At 42.7% G+C, this 26,717-nt stretch overlaps 2 protein-coding genes across 5 annotated transcripts in view; both read right to left on the reverse strand.

Moving 5' to 3' along the window:
- Positions 1-3,856: 3,856 nt before the first annotated feature.
- Positions 3,857-10,694, reverse strand: kcnj8 (potassium inwardly rectifying channel subfamily J member 8). The gene is made up of 7 exons (XM_083757418.1): positions 10,086-10,694; positions 8,960-9,108; positions 7,879-8,039; positions 7,227-7,366; positions 6,681-6,780; positions 6,465-6,581; positions 3,857-5,716 (listed from the first exon to the last, which is right to left on the reverse strand). Exons 1-7 carry the CDS (start codon positions 10,436-10,438, stop codon positions 5,462-5,464), a joined length of 1,275 nt encoding a protein of 424 aa, XP_083613544.1. The 5' UTR covers positions 10,439-10,694; the 3' UTR covers positions 3,857-5,461.
- A 1,370-nt stretch (positions 10,695-12,064) lies between these two features.
- abcc9 (ATP-binding cassette, sub-family C (CFTR/MRP), member 9) overlaps positions 12,065-26,717 on the reverse strand; it is a 91,220-nt gene continuing 76,567 nt past the window's right edge. For 2 of the 4 annotated variants that reach the window (XR_014568834.1, XR_014568835.1), the window contains 6 exons: positions 25,504-25,612; positions 24,072-24,175; positions 23,658-23,791; positions 21,478-21,540; positions 18,103-18,534; positions 16,107-16,243 (listed from right to left, as the gene is read on the reverse strand). Coding sequence is in view for 2 of the 4 variants with exons in the window: in XM_083758179.1 (XP_083614305.1) it covers positions 16,106-16,243; positions 21,478-21,540; positions 23,658-23,791; positions 24,072-24,175; positions 25,504-25,612 (548 nt within the window). In the remaining 2 variants the exon portion in view is untranslated. Of the gene's footprint in view, positions 16,244-18,102; positions 18,535-21,477; positions 21,541-23,657; positions 23,792-24,071; positions 24,176-25,503; positions 25,613-26,717 lie in introns of all 4 variants that reach the window. The other 2 variants (XM_083758179.1, XM_083758178.1) reach the window with 1 other exon arrangement.

The following is a 26,717-nucleotide window of genomic DNA, read 5'->3' on the forward strand; positions in this document are numbered from 1 at the left end:
TCTTTTGTGAGCATTCAGATACAGTTTGAAGACATCCACAGTCACACAAACCTTCATTCAGGTCACATTCACATGGCATGAACATATCACATCTGATCCTACTGGCTTACATTTTTCTAGTGGAGGGCAGTATTGCCATCGTAGGAGTTCAGAGAATTAAGTATGTATTGTCAACAATTTAAGTAATACTGTACGCTGACATTTATCATATTCAGCTGGAAGAAGTGAACAAACCTAACATTCAGGGCTGACCTTGCATAATATGAAAGGAAAGACAGAACTATACACAACATTAATGGAAAATCTACAGTATGTACTGTATACTGTAGATCAGGGGTTCCCTTGTGGTGCGTGAATGCCCTTTAGGAGGGGGTGAAAAGGCTAATGGCGATAATCCTGTAAAACACTGTTGTAAGAAGATGTACAGTATAGTATAGAGCAGCTGCAGGTCTCTCAGTGCAGTGACATTCTGTGATTATTTGCCGTAATCATATTAAAATATGTATAATTTTCAGCCAAATACAATGAGATGGTGTGCACGGCCAAAATCGTTTGGGGACCGCTGCTTAGATGTACAGATTCAGAATACAACATTCAGAGACCAAAATGAAAGTTTAGTACATACATCACGTGTCCTCATCGCCCGTACCCTCTAGGATGGGTTGACGAAAGGGCCTTTCTGTGTGGAGTTTGCATGTTCTCCCCGTGTCTCCTATACCTAGGGTAGGTAGGTACCTCACAAAAACATGCAGTAATCCTGGTCTCTATACTGCCTCAGCCGGGGCACCTGAGTGATGGTTGAAGGTCATGCATTGAAGGAAGCATGAGCTCAGTTCAGGGCTCTCCCCAGGTTAGCAGGTAGGGCCCAGGATTACAGTTTAGGCAATTGGCACTGGGTGAAAAATGGGTTACAAAATTGTGGGATAAAAATAAATAAAATGAATGAATACAAATTTATTTTGACAAATAAAATGACAGCATTTGCGCATGAAACTGGGTTCAAATTCAGGGTAGAAGAGGAACGTTACATAGTGCTGCATGCTATTTACCAATTTATACTGTAACAGAAAGTCTCTTGACCTGAATCACTGCAATTATAATTGCCGGACTATGGAAAGGTATATCGCCTACTACTGGCCTTGGGTTGGGGCGGTGGGGGTTGTCAGACCTTTTTGTCAGTGGGTATCATCCCGGGGAAAATGTTGCATTCGTAAATGAAATACATCACTCTGGTACACTTTGAGTATAATGAAGAAGATAGACCAATACAGACTAAAGATTATAATCCTGTCAAAAGTTAATGATTAGCTCATATATCAAGGATGACCGCATAAACACCACAATATACCAGTTGTCTACTTCAGAGAGTGCATTTTATTCATTGTATACAAAAACAAAACTATAATCCATGAGGTGTAAAATGCATCGTGTACAGCAGTGTTTCCTCTATAGTCATTCATTCATTCATTCTGCAGTGCTGTGCTTCTGAAGCAGTGGTCCTTTTAGCTCAAGAACCAATTGAGTGGATTCAAATTTTCTTCTACTTCTTTTGGTTTCTTACATTTTTATCCCACAAGTTTTGTAACCCAGATTTGTTTTCAACCAGTGTCAATTGTGTAATGTAATCCTGGAATGCATGAGGAGTCCAAGACACTTCTTTTCAGGGGGGGGCGTTTCCCCGGCTGGACGTGGAACTAAAACATTATTCCAACCAGTTCCTTTCCCCTCCATCAGGCTCACCGGCTGGCCAGGGGGAGGCAGTATAGAGACCAGGATTATTGCATGTTTTTTGTGAGGGTATCTACTATCTACCCTAGGGGACACGGGGAGAACATGCAAGCCCTTTCGCCAACCACACCTGGGTATGGGCACAGATGACGCGGAGGAGAGAACACACCCACAGCGTCCCCAGCAGGAATCAAACCCAGTATACCTTCTTAATTTTCCCCTCCCAAATGTATGGAATTTATTTATTTATCTTTACATAGTGATGCATGCTTTAAAAACCAAAAAGGTATTTATGAAACTCTTTTGAAAACTTTTCTCAATCTTCTGAAAGACTTTTTTTAAACAGAATGAAGGGATTTTTACTCACAACCCATACACTTTCATAAGAAGAAGATTTTTGACGGTTAGATGTCGGATTAATGGTATGTAGCCCCCTAACACCTAGCACTAGCATGTCTGAGAGGTCATTTTGACAGTTTCTTTTAGATTTTGAAGTTGATTATCTTTGCCCATAAATAAAGCTTTCAGAAGTTTCCCCTTCCATGACCATCATCATCCAGCACCATTCCATCATCTCAGACATTTTTGAAACATCTGAAACATTTTCTAAATATGAATTTAAGCACATGCTACTTCTGTCTGATTTTACTTCAGACATGCTAGTGCTAGCTAAGGGTAGCTAAAAAGTCAGGGCGTTGTGATGGTGTAGACTAGAGGATGAAAAATGAAAAGTGGTTGACATTTGTATTATTATCATAGCGTCCAAATGCCAAGAGATTCAAAGTCACACTGAAAATCTGGACTCAAACGGGCAACAAAACAAGACTCTCCTAAACAAAACTATAACAACAGCAGTCCCAGACTCCCAGGTACAAAGAAACAAGAGAAACACACTGATTGAAGTTAGGTAGAAAAGTGAAGGGCAATATGTTGAGATAAGGCGGGGAACAGAAGGAGTGTGAGCATTCAGATACAGTTTGAAGACATCCACAGTCACACAAACCTTCATTCAGGTCACATTCACATGGCCTGAACATATCACATCTGATCCTACTGGCTTACATTTTTCTAGTGGAGGGCAGTATTGCCATCGTAGGAGTTCAGAGAATTAAGTATGTATTGTCAACAATTTAAGTAATACTGTACGCTGACATTTATCATATTCAGCTGGAAGAAGTGAACAAACCTAACATTCAGGGCTGACCTTGCATAATATGAAAGGAAAGACAGAACTATACACAACATTAATGGAAAATCTACAGTATGTACTGTATACTGTAGATCAGGGGTTCCCTTGTGGTGCGTGAATGCCCTTTAGGAGGGGGTGAAAAGGCTAATGGCGATAATCCTGTAAAACACTGTTGTAAGAAGATGTACAGTATAGTATAGAGCAGCTGCAGGTCTCTCAGTGCAGTGACATTCTGTGATTATTTGCCGTAATCATATTAAAATATGTATAATTTTCAGCCAAATACAATGAGATGGTGTGCACGGCCAAAATCGTTTGGGGACCGCTGCTTAGATGTACAGATTCAGAATACAACATTCAGAGACCAAAATGAAAGTTTAGTACATACATCACGTGTCCTCATCGCCCGTACCCTCTAGGATGGGTTGACGAAAGGGCCTTTCTGTGTGGAGTTTGCATGTTCTCCCCGTGTCTCCTATACCTAGGGTAGGTAGGTACCTCACAAAAACATGCAGTAATCCTGGTCTCTATACTGCCTCAGCCGGGGCACCTGAGTGATGGTTGAAGGTCATGCATTGAAGGAAGCATGAGCTCAGTTCAGGGCTCTCCCCAGGTTAGCAGGTAGGGCCCAGGATTACAGTTTAGGCAATTGGCACTGGGTGAAAAATGGGTTACAAAATTGTGGGATAAAAATAAATAAAATGAATGAATACAAATTTATTTTGACAAATAAAATGACAGCATTTGCGCATGAAACTGGGTTCAAATTCAGGGTAGAAGAGGAACGTTACATAGTGCTGCATGCTATTTACCAATTTATACTGTAACAGAAAGTCTCTTGACCTGAATCACTGCAATTATAATTGCCGGACTATGGAAAGGTATATCGCCTACTACTGGCCTTGGGTTGGGGCGGTGGGGGTTGTCAGACCTTTTTGTCAGTGGGTATCATCCCGGGGAAAACGTTGCATTCGTAAATGAAATACATCACTCTGGTACACTTTGAGTATAATGAAGAAGATAGACCAATACAGACTAAAGATTATAATCCTGTCAAAAGTTAATGATTAGCTCATATATCAAGGATGACCGCATAAACACCACAATATACCAGTTGTCTACTTCAGAGAGTGCATTTTATTCATTGTATACAAAAACAAAACTATAATCCATGAGGTGTAAAATGCATCGTGTACAGCAGTGTTTCCTCTATAGTCATTCATTCATTCATTCTGCAGTGCTGTGCTTCTGAAGCAGTGGTCCTTTTAGCTCAAGAACCAATTGAGTGGATTCAAATTTTCTTCTACTTCTTTTGGTTTCTTACATTTTTATCCCACAAGTTTTGTAACCCAGATTTGTTTTCAACCAGTGTCAATTGTGTAATGTAATCCTGGAATGCATGAGGAGTCCAAGACACTTCTTTTCAGGGGGGGGCGTTTCCCCGGCTGGACGTGGAACTAAAACATTATTCCAACCAGTTCCTTTCCCCTCCATCAGGCTCACCGGCTGGCCAGGGGGAGGCAGTATAGAGACCAGGATTATTGCATGTTTTTTGTGAGGGTATCTACTATCTACCCTAGGGGACACGGGGAGAACATGCAAGCCCTTTCGCCAACCCCACCTGGGTATGGGCACAGATGACGTGGAGGAGAGAACACACCCACAGCGTCCCCAGCAGGAATCAAACCCAGTATACCTTCTTAATTTTCCCCTCCCAAATGTATGGAATTTATTTATTTAACTTTACATAGTGATGCATGCTTTAAAAACCAAAAAGGTATTTATGAAACTCTTTTGAAAACTTTTCTCAATCTTCTGAAAGAATTGTTTTAAACAGAATGAAGGGATTTTTACTCACAACCCATACACTTTCATAAGAAGAAGATTTTTGACGGTTAGATGTCGGATTAATGGTATGTAGCCCCCTAACACCTAGCACTAGCATGTCTGAGAGGTCATTTTGACAGTTTCTTTTAGATTTTGAAGTTGATTATCTTTGCCCATAAATAAAGCTTTCAGAAGTTTCCCCTTCCATGACCATCATCATCCAGCACCATTCCATCATCTCAGACATTTTTGAAACATCTGAAACATTTTCTAAATATGAATTTAAGCACATGCTACTTCTGTCTGATTTTACTTCAGACATGCTAGTGCTAGCTAAGGGTAGCTAAAAAGTCAGGGCGTTGTGATGGTGTAGACTAGAGGATGAAAAATGAAAAGTGGTTGACATTTGTATTATTATCATAGCGTCCAAATGCCAAGAGATTCAAAGTCACACTGAAAATCTGGACTCAAACGGGCAACAAAACAAGACTCTCCTAAACAAAACTATAACAACAGCAGTCCCAGACTCCCAGGTACAAAGAAACAAGAGAAACACACTGATTGAAGTTAGGTAGAAAAGTGAAGGGCAATATGTTGAGATAAGGCGGGGAACAGAAGGAGTGTCATTTCCAACTCAGCCAGCAGGGGGAGGCCTAGCATCCAGAACCTCCTGCTTACCAGGAAGACCAGTGCAGCCAATGGGATCCAGGCCTCGTGTCAGGTGACCGCGTTGGGGTTCTGTCCTCCCTCGGCAGGGGTCAGGAACTGGACTTTAGGAATGGCGAGCGCGGAGTTGTTGCGGCGCATGCCCGCGCTCCCTCCCGCCCCTCCTTTGCGCATGGAGTTGTTGCGTCTCATGGAGTTGCGTTTGCGCAGCGAGTTCTGGTGCGACAGCTCGCTCTTCTGCAGAGTCTGGATCAGGATGGACGGCTTCTCGTCCAGCTCTCTGGCGCTGCAGGCAGGCGTGGCCACCTTTAAGGAGCACAACGCAGGCCGTTAAACCTGCACTCTTTAGCTTTTTCCCTTTTTTTCTAATGACAATTATTTCCTCCTTAGAAATAGGATCCAGCAGGAAAGCACGCACATCTCAAAAGATTATACGCGTGCTGAACAAAAATACGTACAGATGGGTACGTCGTCGAAGACCTCAAGACCGGTGTGTGAACTACATTTTCTTTCAATTATTTCCTCCTTCCCACAAACTTTTCTGTGTGTTGTCACTGCTGTTATATCCTGCTGACAGGTGCTACCATGCAGTGACAAATATCACCCTCCCTGCCCGGCTTCCCTCCGTCGAACAAAGGTCAATGTAGACCCCCTGACTGGTCTGCGGGTGCACTCCGTAACTTCCAGGTCCTACCCCGGATTTGAACCCGAGTCCACTGCCAAAGTACAGCACTTTTGGAAATCAGGCTGAGGGGAGAAATATGATTTTGACCTTCAGGCAGTACCATTGTTCAACCAGTAGAGGTCCTGCCAGACCACAAGATCTAAATGTCTCGATAAAAGAGCAGCGAGACCGCAGCTGTGTTTGGTTATGTTGATAAACATTTGGCAATAACCAGTGACCATATAGCAGCCCTAAGCTCACAACGCACAATGTTTTGAGCTTATAGAGCAGCTGCTTTTGGTATTTGATGAACAGCAATGTACTGTGGCGTTTAGAAAGTAAAGACGGCCACAGACAACAAACACACAAACAACACAGTTCAGCTCTCACCTTGAGTGTGTTTCCAAACTTGGAATAATCCACAGAGTACACTCCGTCTTCCTCTGATACTATGGGAGCAAAGCGATGACCCCATTGGATCTCCTCTGAGACATACGAGGTTCTGGCCTGTGTGGGTGATACCGGTGGTCGTTAATAATATTATAATAACAACAACAGCAGCAACAACACCACAAATTATTATTATTATTATTATTATTATATCACCTGTGTGGTGATGCCGGTGGTCTCCACCACCCCTTCCAGGATCACGATCACCTCCAGATCACTGCACTGCAGCTCCATGGCTGAGAGGTCATACAGCGGGCTGTGGAGGCCAAAATACACTGGGCTAGTTTAGTCAAAAATGTATACTCTGTACACACTAGCACTACACACTGTGTGTGTGTGTGTGTGTGTGTGTGTGTGTGTGTGTGTGTGTGTGTGTGTGTGTGTGTGTGTGTGTGTGTGTGTGTGTGTGTGTGTGTGCGTGCATGCGTGCGTGCGTGCGTGCGCAAAATGTGTTATATCAGCTGGATAATGTTGTGTCAAGAGAGAGAGCTGAAAATAAGTGGCCACTCTAGGAACCGGTCAACCTGATCCCCAGCTTCTCCTTATGGGCAGTTGTTTGAAGTAAAAGAACATAAAATTCGTGTGAGTTTTGTGAGCACGTTTGCACATGTGTGCCCTGCATGTGCGCCGCGTGGAAGTGCAATCGTGCATGCCATGCACTGATGATGGTTGCATATATATCTGCATGCCACCACTCCACACCTGTTTTTGTCGATGATGTGGCAGATGATGAGCGGTGCCAGGAGGAACAGGTTGTTGCTGGCCACCACCGTCTCTGTCTGGACGTCTATCTGATGGATGGGGATGACTTCTCCTTCTGGGGTGGTCATCTTCCTGACCACCTGCAAGGAACACACCATTGATTGATTGATTGATTGATTCAGTGGTTTTCAACTGGTGGTCCGGGGACCAGTGGTCCTTGAGTGGGTTCCACGTGGTCCCCAGCTAAATGATGGCGAGTTTGTAACCAAAAGGACCCTTATTAGAGCGTAAAATGAAACCAAATGGACAAGAGTTCAAGTATTGTTAAACATTTGCATTACTTAATTTACAAGAAGTCTACACAATTAGAGAATGTAGAAGAATTGTTTGCCTGGCTAAATCTCATCAAATGGTGGTCCGTGGCTCAAATGCCAAAAAAAGAATGGGCCTTGTTATGAAAAAGGTTGAAAACCACTGGATAGATTGATTGATTGAATGTATTTGGTAATAAAAGAAGAGACAATAAAAACACAATAAAGCCCTAAGGCTTAATCCCATTGTGGTCCTTCATTTGATCAAACTGTTGACTGTTGGAGAGGAGAGGGGAGGAGGGGGGAGAGAAGAGAAGAGATGAGAGGAGAGGAGATAGTACCTGCAGCCTAACAGTGGCTCCTATAATCATGCTCTTGCGGAGGTCTCCGATGCGGATCATGAAACAGAGCCGGTTGTTCCTGACGGCGATCACGGCGTGTCGGCTAAAGATCAGCGTCTCTGCGCGACGGTTGGACTGCGCTGTCTTCATGAAGATGCAACCTGGAAAGATGGAACCGTACAGCAGACTGTATGAACTGACTGCTCCATCTAGTCCAGCGGTTCCCAAACTTTGTCATGTCAAGGACACCCAAATTGACACTATAATTATCCCACGGAACCCCATCTGAAAAGATAATGCCCCCCCCCCCCTCCCCATAAGGGATGATTTGTATGGCTCTTGCAGTGATTCTCAACCTGTTTAATTGGAACTCCCTCAAGGACCCCTGGGGGAACACTGTTCTTATATGACGCAATCTAAGATTTCCCTCTGGTATTTTCAAGTAGAAAATAAATAATAATAAAAAACACTTGACCATGACCCCAGGGGTATAGTGGGAGCGACGTCAGTTTGCGGGTTCCTTTATTTTTGGTTTCCTACATTTGGTTTTTAATTATAATTTCAATATATTTTCAAAAGACATTCCAAAAAAAGCCAATCTGCTATTTTCACTAGTTTGAAACAAATTTTAAATTGTGTCAGGCTAATCCCACACCTGAAAACACATTTTCTCTCCATTAAAGAGCTGGAAAGTCGTGGAGACCCCTGTTACTGAACACGGATGTTTTTTAAATAAAAAGCACATGACATGACATGCGTGATGGCACCCTATAGGCTGCAATGCCAGGCTGACAGCATGTTGCAGGTTCGAATCCCAAAACCGGCGACCTTCGCTGTGTGTCACTCCCCATCTGCCTCCACATTTCCTGTCAGTCTACTGTCCTATCAATGAAGGCATGAGAAGCCCCAAAATACATTAAAAGAGTCTTTGTCTCAGTGTATTTGTCCTGGTTAACGCGTAAAAAAATGGGTGGAAACCTCATATATCAAAAAACTGTTACTTTTCCGAATTCAAATTCAAGAGCAGTCCAGAATTCTCCTTTAGTGGGTTCAGTAAAGCTGTTCTAGATCTATTCTGTACCCAACATGATGGCGTTGATGATGAGCCCAACGAGGTTCTGCAGGATGAGCACAGTGATGGCGGTGGGACACTGCTCTGTGATGACACGCACCCCGAAGCCGATGGTCACCTGAACCTCGATGGAGAACAGGAACGCCGAGGTGAAAGACCTGCACAGAGAGGGAGGCAGGACCAGGGGGCTGTGACAAGTTGACAATATTATGTTGAACATTTTTCAATCGATTGAAATAGGGCTGCAACTATTCAACGATTACTTTCTACACGGTTATTCTATCGAGCTTGTGGGGGGTAGGAGAAAGGAGAACAAGTGCGAGGGGAGTGAAGATGAAGAGATTGAGAGAGGAAGAGGGGGGGTGAAGATGGAGGACTCGTCTCGAGGGGGCAGGATTGATAAAGTGGGCAGTGGGCACTATATATGGGAAGAGGAGGGGTTAAAAAAAGGAGTTGAGACCAATCTGGGAACCCATTCTGTAAAAAGAAAAAAGGGAAAAACAAGTTTTGAGGGGGAGAGAGGAAGGGAGGGAGGGAGGGAAGGAAGCAAGGAATTAAGAAAAGGAAGGATGGAAAGTTAGGAAAATCTGGAAGAAGTCATAAGAGGGCGGGGCGGAGCACAGAGAAGTGGCAGGTTGGAAAGGCTGGTTCCATGATCCAGATGGCTAGGCTGCATGGTTTCCTCATCCCATCTGTGTGAATGGGTGAATGTAATGCACGTTGACGTTGTAAAGTGCCGAAATGTCCCAATTACAATTAAATTCAGAATTCAGACCATTTAAGGCTATAAAGGGAAAGAGACAGAGAGGGAGGTGAGGTTTAACGGAATTAAAGTTAAAAGGAGAAAGTTAAGATATGGGGCTTTGGGCTACGAGGAGGAGGAGGGGGATCATGGAGGCTTCAGAGAGGACTGGATGGAGTGAGGAGAAGTTAATAATTCCTAATCTTCTCTCCCATGCAGACTCCCTGTTGCCGGGTAGCTACCAAAATAACTTAACTGGCCATGCACGCACGCGTGCAAAACTAAAACACATAAACTTGGAACAGACGACAGTAACTCTAAAATGACATGACCAATGCACGTATTATTGTAATAATAAAACGATTTAACCGACGCGTAAAAAGAAAAACTCACTTGACAGCAGTGACGCACTGCTGGACCCCGCCGGTGTCTCGGTGCGGGCCCAGGTCTCCGTGCGCGAAGGCCACCAGCCACCAGCACATGGCGAACAGCAGCCAGCTGCTGACGAACGTGGTGGTGAAGATGACAAGCGTGAAGCGCCACTTCAGGTCCACCAGCGTGGTGAACACGTCCTGCAGGAAGCGGCCCTGCTCGCGGATGTTCTTGTGCGCCAGGTTGCAGGCGCCGTTCTTGGCGATGAAGCGCGCCTTGTTGACGCGGTCCCTGAACACCGGCTTGCGGGGCAACCGGGACGCGAGCCCCGGCAGGCCGAACTCCTCCGGGATGATGCTCTTTCTCGCCAACATCCTTCGTTGTTGTTTTTTTTCTTCTTCTCCCAGTACCAATCTCCTCAACTTAATCAAGAAATCTACCTTTCAGTTTACTTTAAGCACTATATCGATGCATGTCACCACCTGTAGCAGCACCGCATGTTTCAAATAGTTGTGTCTCTGTGAAGTTTCAACGCAAATTACATTTTTTCTTACCGTATTGTAAAGTTAGTGTGGTTGTTGCTTGTGTGGGAACGAAAGCGCAGTAGCCTCTCAGTGGGATATGGGATGGTTTCCACTCCCCCCGAATCCCATTGACGTAGTCTGACTTCCTCAAACACTGCATGGGCTATGGGCGGCTTGACGGCTTTGCTTTGAACTGTTAATGTTCTAATAGCCAGTCAAAAGTCGTCAAACATCTTTGTGGGACATTTGTTTTTGTGAAATAGACTCCTATATTTGCATATTTGTATCTGTCGTTTAGCAGGAAAAAACAATACATCTAAAAGAAGTTGTAATAATAACAATGTTAATTCGTATTCATGAATTCATATTAATTACATGTTTGTTTGTATAAAGTAGCCTTCCATGGGCCCAGGGGTATGCTGCTGCGATGCAATATAATAGGGGAGGATGGGGGAAGATGAACCACTTTTTACTTAAGTTGTCCTGGAAGCAAGGCAAAATGAGATGGCAGTCAAATCTAATGATCTACACATATTTCAGGATGTCCTCTATCAATTGAAATGATGAGTAAGCAGCTATGACAAAGGGCCATGAAAATATGTATTCACGTATTGAAAATAATTTAATAACAGTTTTCCCTTTTGCAAATAGTCTTATTTATCTGTTTATTTATTATTTAAACAATATAAAGACAATTAAATAAAGTTTGTTATTCAGAACCTTATAATATTTGCAATATTGTTAATACAATATAGCAAATTTGCAAACATTTGCAAACATCCAAATTAAAGGTCATTCAGTATAATTTGAGTAGCTAATACTTAATACAAAAATATGAATGGTGATTCACATCACACATTCACAAAATTGGCTCAATTTACCCCAAGGAATTGATTCAACTTGCCCCATGGCCACTTTTTGACAAAACATGGCTAGCTTAATGCTCCAGGATAATGTTTAGCTAAATGATTCACATGGGTTTTATACATTGGTATATCACCAACATGCATGATATATAAGTTTAGACCTGGGTGCTTTTGCTTTAATATAAAAATGATTATTCCAGAAAAGTTTATTTTTTTACTTTGACCAGCAAAAAACACTTTTTTGTGTATAAATGTACTTTCCACTTTGTCCATGTGTCTCTCATCTTCACAGTCAGGTTGAAATGGTGGGTGTGTCCTGATTTTGAGGTCACATGACAACTCATGTGTGTAGTTTTAAAGATACAGGGGGTGGTTCAACTTACCCGACGGTTCATCTTCCCCCATCCTCCCCTACTACTCAATTTTAGGGCATGGTCAGCAGATGGCGCCATTTAGCAATGTATAGTATTTCGATAGACCAACCAACTCTAGAGATAAATTCTGAATGCACTGTATCAGAATAGAATAGTGCATTCAGAATTTCAGAGTAAATTAATGTACCTCTGTATTATTTATATTTTGCTCCATGAATGAATACCAAAAACACATCTTTACTCTAAACCATTTTATTATCATTTCAAGTGTAAAAAAAGATAACAAATAGGCACACTTGTTTTGGTGTAATGGCCTAATGCTTTTAGAAATGATGGGCTCCACAGCCTACTATATTATGTACACTTAAGACAAACACAAACTTATAATAAAACAGTTGCAGAAAAAAACAAGCATGTGCTTGTGAAGATTATTAGGCTATTCAATTCAACTGCATTCTCAGAAGCAAAAAGCGCCTTCTTGATAGGAAAAATAAACTTAAATTGAATATAATAATGTTATTTGGCACAACAATGCATATAGCTTTAACATGTAGATGGGCGAGACAAAATAATGTTTTGTAAACTTGTGGCAGTATTGATAGAATTGACCATACATGTCCAGCTCTAATGATCCGATTATCTAAAGCTATACCATAAACGATGCTGAAATTGTAAAAGTCCCAGCACCTTTCTTTGCATTGAAGTGATCAAACCCATTCTTTTGATCATAAAGGACATTGCATTTCAGTTGTTAAAGGTTTTGTCCACCACCATCACCCAAAACAGTTAACAGTTCGTTATTAAGTAACCACTCGAATCTAAAACAAAATCTCATATACAAACAAGACAGAAGAATGTGTCTCAAACACATCAGACACATTGTTACATATTTTTTTATGCTTATATATGAAAGAGTTGCATTAGGTGGAAAAGGCAATATTGCCCAGTTTGTGGAGGATATACCAGCAGTGGTTTTCAACCCTTTTCATGTCAAGGCCCACTATGTATTCACCGTCTGAGCCACGGACCACCAATTGACGAGATTTAGCCTCTCAGACTATTAATATGTAATAATAAAGAATATGTTGTTGTCGTTGGCTAAGATTTTGTCCAAAATGCCATGCTGTATTGATGTGGTATACCATTAGGAGAGATAACAGGCAAACGTTGATCAAACTAACAATTCTTCCATATTCCCTAGCCTAATGATGTAGATTTCTTGTAAATTAAGTAATGCAGATGTTTAACAATAATTTAACTGTTGAGAGCATAAAATGAAACCAACCATGCACGCACGCACGCACACACACACACACACACACACACACACACACACACACACACACACACACACACACACACACACACACACAATGGTAAACTTAAATGGTAAACTTTTGTATGTATGTGTATTGTACCATGCAGGGAACAGGAAGTTGAATGAAGATGGAAGAGCACGATGGCAGCCACCTCATTCATAAACAATTTAGAACAGAAGTTTGAGCTATAGCAGGTGAAGATAATTAAGATAATTGTCAAAGGAAATGATACAGGTACTGGTGCTAGCCTTGCAGTGTGTATGTGTACAGCAAATTTATATGTAAATGAAAAGAATGAAAATACTTTGTGCCAGGGAGGGACCCCTATACGAGATTTATCCCCAAAAAACGTTGAATATTGCGATGCATTTTGAGGATTGTAGATCGGGCTATTTTTGAATAGCCAAAGAAATATGTATTTTAAACGGCTCCTGGTTTTGCTGGGGACCCCCTGGAATCCCCTGACGGCACCTGCAGGGAGCCCTGGACCCCACTTTGAGAACCAGTGGTGCACAGTATGTATGACCACTAGTGTATGAGAACACTACGACTATGGTATGTACAGTATATGAACATTATATAGTATGCATTCTCCAGGATTTGAGAGTAAAAAATAAACCATAACGTAACGCTGAAGATGCCACTGTTGCTTGAGACGAGACAAACATTTCGAACAGATATGACACTAGCACACAATAAAGCATTCATTTAAAAATCCATTTGGCATAGGCTATAGAGCTAAAGAGTACAAAGTCATTGTTTAAAAAAATTCACTGATATGCAAAATAACTATATCCTATATAAGGTACCTACAGTGGGACAGTGACACCGCTCCCTCGAAGAGATACAGTAGGTTCTCTGGAGGTTGCATCCTTTCAGAGAAATGCCTCAGAGCAGGATGAAATCATGCACATTGTCTGAACTTTGAGCCCTTAATTGAGCAGCACTATTTTGGAAAAGCTATTATTTAATACATTATGTTCATGATCACTTAAATGGATTAGTTCGATTAACCACTTAACTTAAAAACAAAACAAAACAGAAACGATATCGGTATCGAGCCCTGAGGGACTCCCGTCAACCCTATAGGGTTGAAGTTAACTGCTGCACCCCTAAGCCACTGCACCTCTCCTGACGGGAGCAAAGTTCTGGTGTCCAACTGTCCCCAAGTACAGTATGAATTCAGCAACGCATGACCACAGACAGACAGAGGGCTCGCTGCATGGCGTTTTATCACGCCTGCGACGTCCTACAGTGTTTGCACTAAATGTAGCCGCCATAGAAACACAATTGACAGAACAGGGTGCACCAAAGAGGCAAAGACTGGTCCCAGTCATGTCTGAGCAGGGCACTTTGTATGGTACGTCAAACATGGCCGCCAGTCAGGCCAGACCCATTCAAGTCATAGTGTGACCATTGACATATCGCCATGGAAGTCTACACAGCCGGATACTGTAGTATTACCAACATGTAGTAGTCCCTTGTTTGTGGTTGACTTCAATTAAAAGGTCAGTTCTATCCATTTGTATTCTATGGCACGGCATTCATATAAACTTAGAGCATTCAGACCAGGGCCTAAAGTAATAGCATTTAAGTATTCACTGTGTTTTCCGTGAGAGAAACAGTTATGCAATTCTACACCCTGGTCTGCAGCAAAAAGGTTGTTATTGCTTAGACACAAGTGATGAGGAATAATACAATGGATTCATATAGTATATTAACTGAAACATACTGTCAAAATTAAATGCTTTATGAAATTCTACTCTACTAAAAAGATCCTTACAGGACCCAGTTTTTACACCAATTAAACAATCAGTCAGCCAACCAACTCACCAATCAATCAATTTGGCATACATGATGGAAGTTTAGTAAAATATTAAAACCCTGGTCAAGTAATGTATCTGTTGATTAACATATTGATTGAAACGATGCCATAACGATTGATCAGTTTATGAACTGAATTGATTGATTCATTGGCAGACTGACTGATGCTTAACAGTTCATCAATACCGGTATGTGAGCTCTAAGAAGCAGTCGATTAACTGATTGAATGAATAAATGAATGAATGAACAAATGAATGATTTAATGAATTAATGTGACTGATCTATGTGTAAACTGATTGACACCTTGACAAATAAGTGATAATCTGTGTACACCCATTTTCAACCTATCTTCATGTAAGTGGTCCTCACTAATGCATTATAAGATGGTGCTACCATTTCTATCTATCTGAGGACATCATCTGTGGTAATAACTCTTATCTCATTAGTACATTAATGCAAGAAAAACTACTTATATTTCACCATGCTGAACTTCCCAGATAGAGAAAGGCTGTAGTTTCCAATACGCTAGCTTGGAAGTTGGAACCCACATCGAGAATGTTAATGGTAGGCAGATTTCTAAACTGTCCACAGCTCGCGGCCAATGAGACGCAGAGTGAGTAACTGGTTCCATCGTATAACATAGCCTTCGCGAGGACCAATTGTACGAAGACATTCTTGAAAAGGGGTGAAGTGCTCCCTCAACTTTTATCTTACAAGGACTACCCTGCTCTAATCCGGAGACACACAAGTCGACCTAAAATGACTCAACCTCTCCACCGAGCAACCGCCAAGTTGCGAGGGACTGGACAGTGGACACACTGGTTAAGACACTGACGAACACATCGCCGTGTGCTGGCGGGCTGACGGTGCATACAGTGGTTGGCACCACGTTGTGAGCTTGTAGATCGGCGATGTTTTACTACTACTTAAACATTTGTTTTCTAATTTATGGAATTTCTTTGAATTGTCTTTTATATCTTTGTGAAATTACTGAAAAAAAATAATTGAATTTGCTCTTAATTCATGAGATAAAAAAAAAATTGAGAATGTGTTTTCGAAAACATTTTGAAATAATAATAATTCGACCCTTCCCGACCCAGTGTCTATGGGGAACCAGCGGTGCATGAAGCACTACTACATGTCGGCTCTGACGAAGGAGGCGAACAGGCCGTCCTCCTGGCTCAGCAGAGTCTCAGGCTTGTCGTATTCCAGGATGTTGCCGCGCTTCATGACGATGACCAGGTCGGCGGTCAGGATGGTGTGGACGCGGTGCTGAGGACACAACGAACCGACACAAACGCCAGTTACACGCAGGTCGTCAAAGGCCACGGACAACACGAGCATATCCACAGAGTCATGCATTTTATTTAGCATGTTGTTCGATTTATTTTAACCACTTGAAGCCTATAGTATAGAGCGACGACGACGACAGGCCCAGGATATAATTCCCCACGCGTTTTTCGCATAGACATTTCAAAAAGTATTTATTTTAAGATCTGTAAGTCTGGAACAAAGCCAACTCGGATCGTGACAAATCATGTCAACAAACACAATATTTTGGGCCGAACAAATAATTACATAATTACAATCATGATTTGTCACGCTCAGAGTTTGCTTTGTTCGAGGCTTACAGATCTTTAAATAAACACTTTTTGAAATGTCTATGGGAAAAATGCATGGGGAATTCTTTCCTGGGCCTGTCGTCGTCATGAAAGGGGAGGGACTGCGATGCTCTAAAGTGTCCTTATTCTGTAGCAAACATTTGATTAAAATTCACGATTGGTCGGCTATTTTCAGCAAAGACTCCGGTTGGTTTAGAGGGAAACACTAGTTGGCCTAGTATAGAGTCAACTAAGCATACAGTAGGGTTGAAGTGGTTACAGTAAGCATACAGTAGGGTTGAAGTGGTTACAGTATGTCCAAGAAGAAGACCAACACATCGACGGAGTCATGCACAAAAACACAGGAAAAAAACAAAGAAATAATATTTTAGATTATGTTACTATGAACACTAGTATGAGCAATGTGGTCCAGTTACACACACTTTAATGTAGGTTAAACAACATTAATTTTAGATGTATTTACCGTAATGTCCGGACTATAAAGCGCACCTGAATATAAGCCACACCAGCTAAATTTAGGGGGAAAAAAACTAATGTGTACACATACAAGCTGCTCTGGACTATACAGTAAGCCGCAGGTGGACGTGGAGCGGTCATAGAGATTTAGAAGGTCCCCTAGTGTCCGTTAGCTGTACAAATCCATAGATTAGCCGCACCGTTGAATAGACCGCAGGGTTCAAAGCATGGGGAAAAAGTAGCGGCTTATAGTCCGGAAATTACGGTACTTAAAATGTTAAACTATTTCAGGTTAAACTAACATTGTAGACTACTAGAGCGGAGCCCAACTCATACTGGATTTTCGGGACGGATGCCGACATGCGTTTGCATGTGTGTGTGTGTGTGTGTCTGTGTGTCTGTGTGTGTGTGTGTGTGTGTGTGTGTGTGTGTGTGTGTGTGTGTGTGTCTCTGTGTGTGTGTGTGTGTGTGTGTGTGTGTGTGTGTGTGTGTGTGTGTGTGTGTGTGTGTGTGTGTGTGTCTCTGTGTGTGTGTGTGTGTGTGTGTGTGTGTCTCTCTGTGTGTGTGTGTGTGTGTGTTGCAATGTTCCCTAAAATGTGGTAGATCAGCTGGATAATTTACATTTTTACAATCAAATGTATCGTCCAAAATTACACCAATGACACAAAACAAATAATAATGCATAACTATAGGAAAATAAATCCCAAACAGAACAATTTGAAAACACAGTGGATGATGCTGTATAGGCATCATACATATCGCCGCTGTCGGGTGGAAACCTTATATGTCCAAAAACGTTACTTTTCAGGAAATTTAAAAAAATAATAACCTGGATTCCAATGGATCCATTGTAGTCCATCATTTAGTCACAGCTCTTGTTAATACCTTTCAATGCTTAGAATACCCACACAGAGATGGGACACATTGTGAGCTTGTAGATTGGCCATTTTGTGCTTCACCCATGAAAGTAACATGATACAGAAGGTTTTCGACCGCCAGTGTGGATATGCTTGCACGGGCAGCATGCAATATAGATGGATGTTTCTGCAGTACCAGCTGGGCTGTCAGTGGCAGTGAGGCCTCCGCAGACCCGGACCCAAACTCACACCCTGACCCACACCTCCAGAACCAAGCAAGAGAGAGGGAAAGAGAGGGGGGGGGGGTGCGATACAGAGAGAGAGAGAGAGAGAGAGAGAGAGAGATGAGTGGGGAGACAGAGAAAGAGGGAGAGGGGGGAGAGAAATACAGAAAAAGACAGAGAGAGGAAAAGTAGGACCAAAGTACAAAAGACCAAAGCTGGATTGGAGCCGATGTGAACCAGAATGGGCCTGTCAGTCCGGTCCGGGTCTACTTGTGAGTCCTCACTAGCACACTAAACAGGCTGTCCTCCTGGGCCAGCAGGTTGGAACCGGAGTCACACTCCACCAAGATCCCAGAGGAGAACACCAGCACCTGCTCTGCCTCCAGGATGGAGGACACCAGGTGCTGCATGGACGCAGCACGCACGCACACACGCACGCACACAGACAGATGGACAGACACACAGACGGAGAGGAAAAGGAGAAAGATGGAGGGAGCAAAGAGGAGAAAGAGAGAGCAAGGAATGAGGGAGAGAGAACCCCAGAACCACGGAGAGAAAGAGAGATAGGAAGGAGAAAGGGAGGGAAAGGAGGGCAGATAAGTGATGGAAGCGAGCAGGAAGATCAAGTCTGCATTCAGATAACAAATGCATTTGGAAAGTTCAGCTAGGAAAACACACATCACTGTAAACACCCGAGTGCCCAATTTAACCTGTAAGGAATGGTCAATTTCTATTTTAACACTCTCAGAGTTTAATTCACACTCGGGGCTTTATAGTGTAGCAATGGAAAATAATGTTGCAATAATGTTTGCAGGAAAATACAAGGGGAGGGCGCTTTTAACCCATTCTGACCTGAGATCAGATTCTAAAAATGTCAGTCGTTCTTCGATTTTTTTCAAAAATAGCAGACCTACAAGCTCGTAGATCTTGTAGATCTTGTAGATCTGCTATTTTTCAATAGCTAAAGCATAACATGATGCCAACACCAAAATGGGTGCCCGGTCAGAATGGGTTAAGGCATGGAGGTGTGAGAAAGAGAGATGCAGAGAACCAGTCCTCTTACCTAAAGACACCATTATTATTTTATATAGACGCTTTAAATGATTTTCAAATTGAAACACTGACTACAATGCAGGAGTCCAGTTGTTTTCAAATATCTCAAGTTTCACGATTACACAGGAAATACATTTTTTGACAATCTTTGTTTTATCCTTTTTATGCCAATTCCCAATTCTGCCCCGCACACACACACACACACACACACACACACACACACACACACTGTGTATTCCCTGTCACTGCTAACCACTACAGTTGATCGTGTGGGAGGGTGTACTGTAGAGAGAAGCACATGTCTCCTCCGACAGATATGCAGCTGTTTCTTCCCAGAGGAGTTTATCTGGGAGGGTGTAATTACGCATGTGGATGAACATGCCACATGCCCAGTTACACTCTCAGGCGCCCCCGGCCAACGTGTAGGACAGGGGTCGGTCTCGGGCCAAACTCTTTCAAAGACAACGATGGTGGGGCAGAACACAATCAATGGCTAATTTAGGTACCGGAACCTTATGTACAATAATAATAACTATATTGTTATGAAAGTGTGTCGTATAACAATAGATAACAATAGATAGAAAAACATGTAGAACTAGAAAAAGTGCCCTTCTGGGCACAAGTCTCCACCAGGTTATCCACAGATCCGTGCAGTTAGAGGTAAAAACACTTTTTGGCCAGTTATAGCGCCACCTTGAGGCTGAGTTGAAATTGTTCATGTGGCATTTCGTCCTCGGCCTAGTGGGAATGTGGGTGCACAATTTCACGGAAATCACGCGATGTGTTCATGATTTGCAGCATTTTGTTTGAAACTGAGCACTCCTGTGAACTTTGGAAGCCAATCTTAACCAATCAGGATGGAGTGTGAGAAATCTGAAAGACCTGTTTCGTTGAATGGCTCTAGAGAGACTGTGTACCAATTTGCGTGATGTTTGGACAAAATCTGTAGGTGTACTGTGCAAAAACTTGTTTTGCACAAAGCGGCCTCCTGGTGGCGCTATAACAGGCTGTTCTGGAAAGTTTGGGGCAGAGGTTCATCGTTGGCATCCAAGGAGTGTGTGTGCAAAATATGGCATCGACCGGGTTAACGGTGGCCGAGATTAGCTGTTCACGGACACACGGACACACGGACACACACACGGACACACGGACGGACACGCGGACGGATGAAGTGCAAAACATACTCTCCCCACATGCCTTCGGCCTGGTGGAGACAATAAAACGTTACAGGTGAAGGCCTCATACTTGAATGTGGCACTTTAGTTTAGTTTGTGTCAAAACGTTTCAAAGGAACATTTTATCTGGGGCCAGAGAGTCATGCTCCTTTTGGAACAAGAGCTCTTTCATGGTTCAGGCCTTCAAGGTATCTTAGAAGGGAGAAAAACGATTCAATTAAAGGCATGTAACACACAGGCTGAGAGAAGTTTTCTCAAGAGGAAAGTTGACAGTGAAATTATTTACAAAATATGGCGGACCACAGGCCGTGTTGCCTACCACTGGCGTAGGAGTCACTACTGTAGCGACAGAGATCTCTCTCACCGCCCGGCATCCGATACCCGTGATCATGGACAACCATGCATAACTGTAGCCCCAAGTTCTCAGAAGGTGGCGTACCCAATCTGGTTAGTTCCCCATATAGCGATTGGCTCAGCAACAGATTTGAACTGGAAACATACACATTGAAGCTGTCGTATATGTGTTTCCGGTTCAAACCGGCTACTAAAACAAATGTGAAAGTGAACTGGAACAGGAAATGGGTATGCCACCTTCTAAAATCTGGGACAGGGCCACCTTTATAGGAGACTGGAAGCAGGGTTTCCAATGGTAGAGTTAACGTGAACACAGCTTCTGAAACATTCATTAGCCCCATGGTCACTGAACCAAATATTGGACCCGATCGTCACAAGCCATACAATCTTCCAGAAATGTACTGGCCTACACATGCCCATCCAAGCCGGAGGCAACTGGAACCCAGTCTTGGTAGTCGTGGGGAGGAACTTTAAACCTGTGACACCCGAGTGCCTGACAGGAAATATTATTAAGACAGGGTAGATTTTACCTGCAGAAAGCTTGTAACCGCTGAGAAGGTTAATATGAATATTACTTCTCTGATCTCCCAAGTATTTAATTCACTAAAACTGCACAGAAGAGAAAGAAAACGCTGTTACACTGTCACAGTTACTGAGAAATTCACCCCAACTATGTCCCCCATCAGAACCTTTAAGGGGACATGTGTCACAATGACAAACAGAGAACGTTCTGGACCAAATAGGCAAATACGAAGGAGGACTTACTGCAATAGTTACAACTGTTCTGTCAGCGAACGCTGTCATCACCACCTTCTGTAGGATGTTCTCCTGTAAGGAAACAAAGGCCAAACACTATGAACAGAAGGGAACAGAACAGTATGAACACTATGAACACTATGAACAGAACGGAACAGAACAGTATGTACACTATGAACACTATGAACAGAACGGAACAGAACAGTATGTACACTATGAACACTATGAACAGAAGGGAACAGAACAGTATGTACACTATGAACACTATGAACAGAAGGGAACAGAACAGTATGAACACTATGAACAGAACGGAACAGAACACTATGAACAGAACGGAACAGAACAGTATGAACACTATGAACACTATGAACAGAAGGGAACAGAACACTATGAACACTATGAACACTATGAACAGAAGGGAACAGAACACTATGAACACTATGAACACTATGAACACTATGAACAGAAGGGAACAGAACAGTATGAACACTATGAACACTATGAACAGAAGGGAACAGAACACTATGAACACTATGAACACTATGAACAGAAGGGAACAGAACAGTATGAACACTATGAACAGAAGGGAACAGAACACTATGAACACTATGAACACTATGAACAGAAGGGAACAGAACACTATGAACACTATGAACACTATGAACAGAAGGGAACAGAACACTATGAACAGAAGGGAACAGAACACTATGAACAGAAGGGAACAGAACACTATGAACACTATGAACACTATGAACAGAAGGGAACAGAACAGTATGAACACTATGAACACTATGAACAGAAGGGAACAGAACACTATGAACAGAAGGGAACAGAACAGTATGAACACTATGAACACTATGAACAGAACGGAACAAAACACTATGAACAGAAGGGAACAGAACAGTATGAACACTATGAACACTATGAACAGAACGGAACAAAACACTATGAACAGAAGGGAACAAAACACTATGAACACTATGAACAGAACGGTACAGAACACTATATGAACAGAACGGAACAGACCACTATGAACAGAAGGGAACAGAACATTATGAACACTATGAACACTATGAACAGAAGGGAACAGAACACTATGAACAGAACAGAACACTATGAACAGAAGGGAACAGAACATTATGAACACTATGAACACTATGAACAGAAGGGAACAGAACACTATGAACAGAACAGAACACTATGAACAGAAGGGAACAGAACAGTATGAACACTATGAACAGAACGGAACAGAACACTATGAACACTATGAACACTATGAACACTATGAACAGAACGGAACAGAACAGTATGAACACTATGAACACTATGAACACTATGAACAGAACAGTATGAACACTATGAACACTATGAACAGAACGGAACAGAACACTATGAACACTATGAACACTATGAACAGAAGGGAACAGAACAGTATGAACAGTATGAACACTATGAACACTATGAACACTATGAACACTATGAACAGAACGGTACAGAACACTATGAACAGAAGGGAACAGAACAGTATGAACACTATGAACAGAAGGGAACAGAACAGTATGAACACTATGAACACTATGAACAGAAGGGAACAGAACACTATGAACACTATGAACAGAAGGGAACAGAACACTATGAACAGAAGGGAACAGAACATTATGAACACTATGACCACTATGAACAGAACGGAACAGAACACTATGAACAGAAGGGAACAGAACATTATGAACACTATGAACAGAAGGGAACAGAACACTATGAACAGAACAGAACAGACCACAGCATGCTAATGAAAAGTGGTCCAAGTACAGTTTGTTATATGGACACCTGACACAAAGGCACACCAAATAATGTCAATGTTATATTAAGGCTCATTTGGACTACGAAGGTTAAAACCAGAACCTTCCAGAACACAAACCTTTACAGCACCTGAAACTTTACAGAAACCGTGAAGTTCTGTGATAGTTTCTTGTGCATATTTGTTCATATTATTGTCGGGTCGGGTAGGAAGTCCAAAACAGTGACTGTTGAGCATTCAAATTCAAAAGTATCTTCAATCTTCACGCCGTGCCGAGGTTGTAGAGGTTGGGCAGAGTATTCTGCCCAAAAACATCCCAAAAAAGGGGAGGCACGTCATAAAAAACCTCTCAATTCGATTAGATTTGACGCATGCGCGCACACACACTCACCGTAGCCATGTCTATAGAAGCAGTGGCCTCGTCCATGATGAGGATGCTGCTCTTCCTGACGAAGGCTCTGGCCAGACAGAACAGCTGCCTCTGACCCACACTGAAGTTCTCCCCGCCCTCTGTCACCACCGCGTCTGAACGCGTGCACGCACACACACACACACACACACACACACACACACACACACACACACACACACACACACACACACACACACACACACACACACACAGACATTGTTTGCATGTTTGTTCAGAATTAACCATCAAGGCCTGCCAAAATATAGTTTTGTCGACGCAAAATCAAGTGTACAGTACATTTAGTCGACAAGAATCTTATTGGTCCCACTAAGGCTACCCAAAGTTGGACAATGCGACCTATTGGTTTGTGTGAAGTGTGTGCGGGCGACATACCCAGACCCCCAGGCAGAGCCTTCACCATGTTCTTCAGCTGAGCGATCTCTAGCGCCTCCCACAGTCTGTCGTCTGTACACGTCCTCTCTGGGTCCAGGTTAAACCTGGAACGCAGTCAGCGGGAGGGAGTTAGTGCATAAGCATGTGTGTGTGTGTGTGTGTGTGTGTGAGTGAGAGAGAGAGAGACAGAGAGACTACTATTCTTGAAGCTCCGTTTACTCATTTCCTTATTCTAGTAGCGCTATATCCTACACTTGAGAGACAGAGAAAGAGAGAGAGTAAGAGAGAGAGAGAAAGAGAGAAAGAGAGAGAGAGAGAGAGTCTGGAAGGACACATGTACAATCAGAGAGAGATGGTACTCTATAGTAATAGGACCCCCATTTGGCTATATGGACACCACTTTGAAAAATATTTTGTACCAGGCAACATTTTTGGGAACCGGTGCTCTATTCCACTACTATTCCACTGTAGTTTGTGTTTTATTGTTTGTATTTGGCGACAGAGATATGTGCAATTGTCCATGTTAAATGCATACAGGGCAACAGGTTCCCAGTTCGATCCCGGGCTCACCCAGAGTTAGTGTCGAAGTGACCTTGAGCACGACTCTGAATCCCTAATTGCTATATAAATGCAACATTGATTGCATTCGACAGTGTCTCCATGTCTCCCTTCTGCTCTACTGTAACTGTCTTGTTTATATGTTGAGTGAGTCTGAAACGGGTTCTGCTCTCCCTCTCCCTCTCTCTCTCTCTCTCTCTCTCGTCTTGAGAAGTGTATTTGTCCAAACAAACTGCACATGCTCTTTGTCTTTCATAATAAACACACTTTATTGAGTCAGAGACAAGAGAGAGATGAAGGGAGGGGGAAAGAGACAAAGAGAGAGAGAGAGAAAGAGAGAAAGAGACAGAGAGAGAGAGAGAGAGAGAGAGAGAGAGAGAGAGAGAGAGAGATGAAGGGAGGGGGAAAGAGAGGAAGAGAGAGAGAGGTGATATCCTAGGAGTGACCTCCAGAGTCCTGCTGGGTTATAAACCTCCCAGCTGGGAGCTGGTCGGGTGTCTTCCAGTGACAAGTCATTTGAGTCCAAAGCCCTTTTTAAAGTTTAAAGTTTTACAGTGAATTAACTCAGCGATTCTGCCCTTGCTGGCATCCCGCGGGTCCCGTGGGATTCCCGCGGGATGGGATTAAAATTTGTATTAATCCCGGGATTTGTCACGGAGTCAATGGGAGTGGGCAGGAGCAGGAATTACATCAATATTAGCCTGATTATATTACCACAGGTCAACTGTTCCTGGTGCCATATCTTTTGAATTAAAACTGCATGAAACACAGTCATCTAAAAAGAACACAAAATCCATTGCCTTTCCTAATGACTTATTATTGCAAAATTATTGTTATTATTATTATTAGAAGATGTCTGCATGCGTGCACGTACCGTATGGTTCCACTGAACAGCACAGGGTCTTGCAGGATGATGGAGAGTCGAGACCGGAGGGTCTGCAGAGGCATCTTACAGATGTCTATCCCATCTATGATGATCTTCCCTGCACACACACACACACACACACACACACACACACACACACACACACACACACACACACACACACACACACACACACACACACACACACACACACACACACACACACACACACACACACACACACACACACACACACACAGGTTGGCGACGTGTGTTTTTCAGCATTGGTGACCCCAGGGGTCCTTGGGGGGGTGGGGGGGCAGCTAAAGTAGTCAATATAGCATCACAATTATCTTAACCACTTCATCCATTTATATGTTGTCTATTCAAAAAATAGCAGATCTACAAGCTCACAGCGTGTCACTTTGTGCCGTGCTGCGAGCTTGTACATCTGCTTTTGGGATCATTTAGACTTTTGGGGACATTTGGTTACATTTGCACTCTCAGAATTATGAGGGTCCTTGAAATTAAACAGTTTGAGAACCACTGTACACTAAATGGAACAGAGCCATAATTAGTATCCTCGGTAACACCTGTGAAGGAAGTAGGGAAGGGGCCAGGAAGTAGGAAGAGTTATTTTGTGTGCATAGAGCCCATCGCAGAATGTTAGTGCATTATGACATGCCCAGAATAGGGACGGTCGGTTGATGTGGTTTACAGTTTATTTAGACTGTGTTTAAGTGTTATTTCCAAACTGAACATGACATCATCTTATCACATCTTGTGCGTGGACGTCCAGAGTCGTGCTCCATAGCTGGATAATGTATCATAAAGTCATTCTGTTATCTTAACACAGAATTCTGTTCCTTTTTCTCTTTCTTGACTTTATAAGGTCAGCCTTGCCAAAACAAATGTACTGATAGTAGAACGCCCCCCACAGCTGTACTGTGAGCCTGCGTGCATGCACAAGTGCGTGCGTGGTGTGTGTGTGTGTGTGTGTGTCCGTCCGTGCGTGCGTGCGTGTGTGTGTGTTTGGAAAGAATTTGTAATCTTGGCTGAATATTCTAGCACGTAAACAATGATATAACAATTACAACTGGGCTATCAGTGTTCAGACACACTGTTGATTCCAAGTAAAGAAATACATTCACCAGTTGTTTTTTTTGTCTGAAGATGTTTGAGAGGCAGCGAGATCAAAATGCCGCCGATGTCGGTCGGTTCGT

Source organism: Protomyctophum parallelum, assembly GCF_964188405.1.
Source record: "Protomyctophum parallelum genome assembly, chromosome: 22".
In the NCBI taxonomy this organism is placed as follows: domain Eukaryota; kingdom Metazoa; phylum Chordata; class Actinopteri; order Myctophiformes; family Myctophidae; genus Protomyctophum; species Protomyctophum parallelum.

Bases quoted from the DNA above. Each gene is read 5' to 3' on its own strand.
- kcnj8 (XM_083757418.1), bottom strand. From the start codon at position 10,438: ATGTTGGCGAGAAAGAGCATCATCCCGGAGGAGTTCGGCCTGCCGGGG. The intron at 7,367-7,878 runs GTACTATCTCCT...TGTTCCTTGCAG, and splicing joins GAGCCACTGTTAGGCTGCAG to GTGGTCAGGAAGATGACCAC. The intron at 6,781-7,226 runs GTGTGGAGTGGT...TGGCCTCCACAG, and splicing joins CACATCATCGACAAAAACAG to CCCGCTGTATGACCTCTCAG.